At 35.1% G+C, this 8,510-nt stretch overlaps 1 protein-coding gene across 2 annotated transcripts; it reads right to left on the bottom strand.

Annotated features, from left to right (window-relative positions):
- Window positions 1–5,390: 5,390 nt before the first annotated feature.
- On the bottom strand, window positions 5,391–8,510 carry LOC142623480 (uncharacterized). 2 transcript variants are annotated; one of them, XM_075796907.1, is made up of 4 exons: window positions 8,358–8,510; window positions 8,124–8,282; window positions 6,717–6,982; window positions 5,391–5,888 (listed from the first exon to the last, which is right to left on the bottom strand). In XM_075796907.1, the coding sequence occupies exons 2-4, from the start codon at window positions 8,212–8,214 to the stop codon at window positions 5,610–5,612; spliced, it is 636 nt and encodes a 211-aa protein (XP_075653022.1). In that variant the 5' UTR covers window positions 8,215–8,282; window positions 8,358–8,510; the 3' UTR covers window positions 5,391–5,609. The 2 variants fall into 2 exon arrangements, with proteins under 2 accessions (XP_075653022.1, XP_075653021.1); XM_075796906.1 differs by having other exon boundaries at window positions 6,717–6,965; window positions 8,358–8,444.

Raw genomic sequence — 8,510 nt, forward strand, 5'->3', positions numbered from 1 at the left:
ACTTTGAAGTGAATTTCTCCAGGGCAAGATTTTTTTTTTTTTTTTGCTTAATTGAAAATATAAAAGAAGAGAATAATCTCAAGGGCAAAGGACACTATAATTTATCTCTGGAGGAGGTTCTGCCAGATATTTCTCGTTTTGTATCAGCTGATTTTCCTTGGTTTTTTTTCCAAATAAAAGATCGATCTTTGGATAGGGCAAAACCAGATTTTGCAATAGTTTGGATTACTCGTTCACGTTGCCTGGGTGAGTTGGGCTCCTTATACCACTTTTTTTTTTTTTTCCTTTTTTTTCCCTTGATCTAAGCCCACACTTTTCCATCTTTATCTTTATTTTTTCACATTAGAAACTAAAGCAATTCTTGGATTACATTACACACCATTTTCAACATCCATACGATGTGGTGTAGTGAAATAGTTTTTGTGGTCTTTATCATATGGCGCTTAGTTTTCTCCAATAGATGGTGAAAATTTGAGGGAATTCACCGAAACAAAAGATTAATAGTGGGTTATCATAAGTTGTGTTTAGTAGTTAGCAAAAGCTTTAATTTTTCTATTGTTTTGTTTAACAGTTATGCTTTCTAAAAGGTTTATATTTGCTTGATAAAATCAAGCTTCTTTCCCTAGAGGAATCAAACTAATGAAAGCCCATTTAGTAGGAGAGTTTAAATAATAGTTTTTAGTATTTGGATTTGGATTTTAATCAATAGTTTTGTAATGCTTTCATTACAATTAAAAAAAAAAAAAAGGTTTATACTTGCTTGATAAAATCAACCTTCTTTCCTTATTTAGTAGGAGAGTTTATATAATAGTTTTTAGTATTTGAAGATTTTAAATAATAGTTTTTAGTATTTGGATTTTAATAAAAAAATATCAAGGAAAAAAAGAATTAGTTTTTAGTATTTGGATTTGGATTTTAATTAATAGGTTTGTAATGCTTTGATTACAAAAAAAAAAAGAAAAAAGATTTATACTTGCTTGACAAAATCAACCTTCTTTTCTTATTTAGTAGGAGAGTTTAAATGATAGTTTGTAATGCTTTGATTACAATAAAAAAAAATCAAGGAAAAAAAGAATTAGTTTTTAGTATTTGGATTTGGATTTTAATCAGTAGGTTTGTAATGCTTCGATTACAAAAAAAAAAAAAAAAGATTTATACTTGCTTGCTTGATAAAATCAACCTTCTTTCCTTATTTAGTAGGAGAGTTTAAATAATAGTTTTTAGTATTTGAATTTAGATTTTAATCAATAGGTTTTTTTAGTATTTGGATTTAGATTTAATCGATAGGTTTTTAATGCTTCGATTATAATAAAAAATATCAAGGAAAAAAAAGAATGGATGGTGTAAGGCGCACAACTCACCCAGGCATGTGATGTCCAGTCGTGCACCGGCCCGTGATCCTTCCACTGTTGAGAGCGTGAGGTCTTCGCTGCTCTGTGAAACCAGCCTCACGCAGTACCCTCCACTCTAGGAACAGCGTAACCCGAGCCTTCGCCCAGATTACAAGGTCCAACTCTCAACTTGGAACGGGCGGGCCAAGAAATTGCAGAGACACACCCCTGCCAGGAAAGCCGAGTCAATATCCCACCAACCTAATGCCCCTGCTCTGCTCAGGTTACAAGTTGACGCTACTCAACTCGGCAAGCAAAGACGCACGTGATGCCTATTATAAACTTATGTAGAATCTATAATCTAAGCAGTGTGGGACAGGAAACAACAGAATGGGTTGAACCATGACTGGGTATATGAGCACTAGCTCCTCATTTTAAGTGGCAAGGTTCAACCAGAGATCTTTCAATTACAATTTTTTTTTTCGACTTTATTTTCCATAGATTTTATAAGATGAATGTGTCCAATCTCCAAAATTCAGAAAGTCTTGTTGCTGCCTTCAAGCTATGGTTTGTAGGTGAAACAAGACAAAGCCATCACCAAACAGAGGGGAGATTAATTAGCATTAGAACAAAAGCTAGCCCCACTGATGTACAAATACTAAGAATCACTATTCCAAACAAATCAATATATTAGGAAAATCATATATACACTTATGAGTACGATAGTATAATTATTATTTTTCATTATATTCATCATCCTCCCTATTCAACTTTATCACCATAGTTATGCAATATAGATACTAACAACTATGCATATAACTATTCAAAAACTTCATTCATAAAACAATTTACATGTATTATTTAAACAATCACATGATCAATTAAATAAGTCGTAGCTAAAATACACGTGGATGATTTTATCAATCACCAAGTAGTTGGAAGAATTTTCCACCGAACTAATTTGGAGATAAAGATTTTTCATACATAAAGCATAGGAAATTACTTAATTCCCTCGATGTACTTTTCTTTCACATCAAAGTAGATCCTATATGCAGAGTCACATTATTAGAGCATTGGGAGTTTTAAAACTCCGGAAAGTTATTTTTAAACCCCAAAACACCAAAATACCACTACATTGGGTTCTTATAGCTAAAAGAAATTCAAACCTTTCTACACTAGTTCTTACTTTTACAACTTACTATAATTAGGTGTTAAACTTAAAAATTAATATATTTATTTACTTTCTCTCTTCTCTCTTCTTTGACCCTATCCTCTCTCTCAGTTCTCTCCCTCAGTCCCTCTCACTCTCCGACTCTCTCAGCTCTCTCACTATCTGACTCTCTCTTCTCTATCTCTCTCTTTCTCTCGCTCAATTTTGGGTGGATGTAGATCAGCGGTTAGGCTGTGGATTGGCATTTGGGTGTGTGGGTTGTGATTTCCATGGTGGTGGTTAAGTTTCAGTGGAAATTGCCTTGATATAGTTTTCCTTGGTGGTGGTTGAGTTTTGGTGTTTCAGTGGTGGTGGTTTGTGGTTGGTTTTGGGTTTTTAGTTTTGTTGGTGGTGGTTGGTTGCAGTTTAGTGATTAGTGGTTGGTTGGTTCGGTTTTTAGTGTTTCAATGGTGGTGGTGATGTTTTGAGTTTCGGTGGTTGAGCTGAGTTTTGCGGTAGATGATTGCTGCTGGTGGTGGGTTTGCTAGAGAGAAAGCTAGAGAGGAAAAGAGGGAAGACAGAGATGGGAGAGGAAAGAAAAATGAGTTCTTTATTTTATTTTAACGAGTTATATGTAAAAAAAAAAATAAGAGATGTTAGGTAAGTTGTGAAATGTATGATATAATGGATAAAGTAAAATTTTAGAGCGCAAACTACCAAATGTTTTAAAAGCTTGGATGCTAATACTTAACTTTTATATGAGATGTAATATACCCGAGGTACTAACTACTTTAAGCAAAAGCAGAAGAAACTTTGTGGGTTTTGCATCACCATTTAGATGTGTGACCGTTACACTTGCTTGATGCTGATGGAATTTTAGGTCATTCTAATTGGTTACATTTTAGTAATTTACTAATTGTTATACAGAGTTAGTTTGGAAATAACTTTTTTTTTTTACTAAATTTTTTTTGCTGAAAATATGCTTATAGTATATTTGTACCTTGAATTTTTTTTGAAAATATGAGAAAAAGAGGGAAACTGTGAGGTTTTAAAAAACTATACATAAAAGTTAAAAACTAAAAGTGACCTTATAAGCTAATGTCAAACACAACCACAATCTGACACTTGTTACATCCAAATCAGATGCCTTTTTCAATGTGGTTAAAATCCATGGATTTGAAGTGGCTATAGAATAGATCATGGCCTGAAATCATTGTTTCCCTTTGGGCATCAAAACTGTTTTGCTTTTAAGGCATCTCCAAGTTGCAAAACAGTTTAGACAGATTTAAAGTAACCTATTCTCCAAGTCGCAAAACAGTCTAGACAGATTTTAACGCATCTCCAAGTTACCATTTGATGGTCTAGTGTCATGATGCAATTCGAACTGCTTTTCTAATAGCTAGCCAACCAGATCAGGACCCATCTTGGTGGCAATAAAAGTTAGTAATTTATCAATACATGATCCATCTTGGTGGCAATAAACCAATAACAGTTAGTAATTTATAATGCATGCATTCCCATCCTCTTACAAAGGGGGAAAAATGTATTTTATCTCACCAAAAAATAAAATCTTTTTTAATAGTGCATATTTGTATAAGCAGTAAATATTTTAATATTTTGATGATGGGTAGCAACAAGTGGTGCTGACCCTATGTGGTAGTGCATGGCATTGGTGGCTTAGTTGTTGGTTTCTTGCGTGTGGGCTTGGCAGCTTGAGTGCAAGGCAGGGTTGGGCTGCTATGATGATTAAATGTTGTGTGCAAGGCATTGGGCTAGATGGGGCTGGTTGAATGCATGGACAAGTGCTAGTGGGCTGATGACAGTTACTTTCTGTGCTGTATGTGGGCATGCTGTGTGGACTGTAGTGCTGATGGGAGGCCTTGAGCATGAGCCAAGCCTCCCTAAAATGTGTGGGAACATGTTGTGTGGGCTGCTGAAGGATGAGCAGAGGCCTCATGGTCTGCTAAGGCATGAGTTGTGCATGTGCAGCATGTGTAGTGGTAGTTATTAAGCAGTTACCAGACAATTTCTAGCTTTCTTGATGTTCAAATTTGCTGTGTAAGGGCTGGAAATGTGAAGAGCAGGCGAAGACAGTATCAATTGAAGGTGTCCTAAGTTAGAACACAAGTGGCAGATAGTCCAGGACCCAGGTTGTTACTAGGTAGTAACTGCCATAGCAGTTAATTCTGTGTATTTAACCCTAAGGCTGTTGCGGGTGTCAACAACAGAGAGTATTTTGGCCTTGGAAAAATTCTGTGTAATTTTCTAGGCTTGTAAAAGGGTTTACTTTGTACTTGAGATTAAGTAATAAAGGTTAGGGGTGAGTTCCTTGTAAATTTTGTGTGTGCTGTGTGTTTAAAATGTCCCTATATAATCTATTCTAGCTGGTAGCATTTTTCAGTTTTTATAATCATTTAAGTGGTTTAGCTTCTCTGCATTGACACATGGGCTTGCATTTAAGATCATTAGTCTACTTTCTTTACCGATGCACTGAATTGATTATTGCCTGTGGGTCTGACCGTTGTGGTTTACGAATTAGTTCAATGCATTGGATTGCTAAAATTCTTTGTGGCTTACAAAATGACTAATTGTTGTTAAGCTAAGAGAGCAATCTGCAAATTAGAATGGTGTGGCTAAAACCAATATCGGAGTCGTAGGCCGTCTTGGGCTCAATGCTCATCCAAAGATCTCAAGAAAGATGGCAAATTTTAACTAAATTTTTTTCCTACTTTATTTTCCATAGATTTTATAAGATGAGCGTCCAATCACCAAAAATCAGCAAGTCTTGTTGCTATCTTCAAGCTATGGTTTATAGGTGAAACAAGAAAAAAACCTTCACCAATGACAGGAGATTATCCAACATTAGAACAAAAGCTAGCCCCACTGATATACAAATACTAAGAATCACATTAGTCCAAACAAATCATACATTGGGAACATCATATATATACTTACGAGTATGATGATATACATAAACAGCAAATTACATAAATCCCTACCCAGAATTGGGTGCTTTATACACAGGTACAAATTTTTTTTGAAGTCAAAATACATTAATGCCATATTGCCATTACCACAAGGATTACTCTGAAATAATCTTTACAAGAAACTGCTTATTGCTGCATTGTCTAATTCTGTGTTTGTGTACTTTGGCAAGACCAGGGAGTGCATGTCGGATTAGCAATAGATATCTGAACCCTTAAAACCTCATGAATAGCTCCTCGCTGAAGCACTACAAGAACCTCTGGTTCTTTGGCCATTGCAAGATCTGCCAGAGAGACCCAACGAGAATGAGATTCATCCCGCATACGAAAGCCATAAAACCATCGGCCAAGCTTCCACCATTTGACACACACTTGGCGCTCAGAAATCTTGCAACTTTGAAGTGCTTTGATGACATACTCGCCCTATCAATTATGAGTTTTAACATACCAAAATCAAAATCAGGATCTGGGCCATCCAAAGCTAAAGCTAGCAAGTGTGAATCACATAACCAGAATAATACTCAAGGATTGAAGCAGGAATATAAATAGAAATGCATGTGCCACAAGCATGTACATCAAGTTTGATAAGCAACTGACCAGCTTGGCATCTTTTGGTTCATTAGTTCTTAGCATTATATATACTAAAAGGGGCTTGAGCCCATAACTAAAATGGATTTTGTACTTTGGAGTTAAGCTTGGTCCGTATTCAAAATTAAATCTTCAAGATTTGGTTTTTGCAGTTTGTTCTTAAGCACATTACAAGCCTAGTAATCAAAATCAGTTAAAAATTTTGAATTATATTGAAACCAGAGGTAAAAAACCTTGCATGCCTTTTTCTTTTAGCCATATTACCTGATTATCTGGTATACATTTTATGTTGCCAATGCAATCAAAACCATAAGAGGAGGGTTTCTCATGAAATGTGAAATAATCCTAACACACAACTTGTAATACCCAACATATTATCCCAGTATTTCATTGAAACACCCAACCACCTAGCATGAAAATAATTAAATTCTCATAAGTTGTTAAGGCAAGTCTGTATTTTCTCACTCTAGTTCCTACCAGACATAGCATTAGTCAAACAGTGGTGGCTACTTGGATTTAATTTTGAACCCAAATATCTTTATAAAGTTAAATAACCTTAGTTCCCTTTACATTACCAGGTGTTCGAATATCTGAAAATAAACATATTAGTATTACATAGAAATTAAACAATCCAGAACAATGGAAAGGCCAAAGAGTAAATACCGGCACTCCAAGCCAATGTATGCAGTAATGCAAGCCAACCAAGTTAAGCAGCACATTGCACTTAGGTTTGAACAGGAACATTTGGACATCCTTAAAACCAAGCTGTGTGGTTGACAAGTCTTCAATTGCTTTCAGATGGTCTCCAACCTCAAGTGATTCAGTCTGTGAGCATAGTTCCACAAACTTGGCAACAGCAGTAGCATTCCCTGCCACCTCTTTGTGCCTCTTTATGTAAAAATCCTTCCATCCCTTCAGCAATTTTACATCTTTTTGGATAAGTAAACATATATATTAAGAGCACAAAGGGGTGCAACCCATGTACATAGGAAGTACGAAGGAGATGCAGCAAGAATCAAGAAAAAAAAAAAACAAAGAGAGAGCAATTTAGTATGACATTATTCAAACTACCCAAGAACCAACATAAAAGCATGAGAGAGCTTGATCATGATCAGAAGGCTTTAATGATTAGATCATATGATTTTGTTTCAACCCCCCCTCCCCCCCCCCCAAAAAAAAAAAACCAAGGATGAGGTATCATTTAGAATGAAATCACAAACGCTAAAAAGTAAATATACTTTTGGTAAAGTATCACATTTTAAACCACAAGTTAATAAACAAATTAGGATTTTCTAAAGATTCTAGGGTAACTCCACCATTAAGATCTTAAAAGTCTAAACGGTTCAGAATTTGTCATGTCATCAACATCTAGAAGGAAAAATAATACCACTTAATGCTTGTTTAAATATGGAGTGATTCGACATATATAATCTTTTTCATAACTAAAGTGGCAAGTTCTTTTTTTTTTTTTAGATACATAGTGGGGGAGGGAGAGGTGAGGTTCGAACCAGAACCATGTGCACCCCAAATGATGCCATTACAACCGGACTATCACTTAAATTCCAAGTGAAAAATTCTTAGTAATTGTCAATTAACCCACAACTTGCCTAAACAATTTTGTGAAAAAGTTCTGTCTACAGTCTAGACTTATTTATCATAAAATGGTTATGATTATAACAACTCCACCATTAAGGAATTAAACTTGTCTCATGTTTTAGAATTATGGTTAAATGATGAATGAAAAGTTTTGTTCTTTAGGAACAAAAAAAATAGACGAGCCTGTGAGCACACGCAACTCGCGTGAGGCTAGTTTATCATAAAATGGTTATGATTTTAACAACTTGACCCTTAATGAACCAAACTTGTTCCATGTGTTAAAATTATGGTTAAATGATTAAATTTGATCATTCTTAATAGCTTAAGCTGTTGCGACAATTGATAAAAAATATATATCAATTGTGATTAAATTATTAAAGTGGGACAGAAATATTGTCATTATCGAATAATAATAAATAAATAAATAAACCCAGAAACTAAAATTGGAACATGGACAATTGAGGTAGAGAAAACCTTGGAGATAGGGGCACTGATGACATTGGAAGAAGAAGAGGCATGGAATAGTGTGATAGAAGGCCATCTTTCCTTTGCGAGAAACTCCCATATGGAATCAGAACCCCACAACTCCCTCCATAACCGACAGCAACTACCCAAGGCACAAACATCCGATACCTTCAATTCAATTAAAAAAAAAAATTTATTTTCAAAATTCGAAAAGAAAAATAATATAAGAGTTGAAAAATGAACCTGAAGCAGTGAAGCAATTTTGAAGGCAATATCGTCTGGGAGCGAGCTCTGATTACACACCGATTGCTTCATGGCTTGAGAATGAGAAATCATTCAGTTTTTGCTTTTGTATTTTTATTTTTGAGGGTACGGTGTGGTGCAATGCAATGCAAT

Source organism: Castanea sativa, chromosome 2, assembly GCF_040712315.1.
Source record: "Castanea sativa cultivar Marrone di Chiusa Pesio chromosome 2, ASM4071231v1".
Lineage (NCBI taxonomy): Eukaryota > Viridiplantae > Streptophyta > Magnoliopsida > Fagales > Fagaceae > Castanea > Castanea sativa.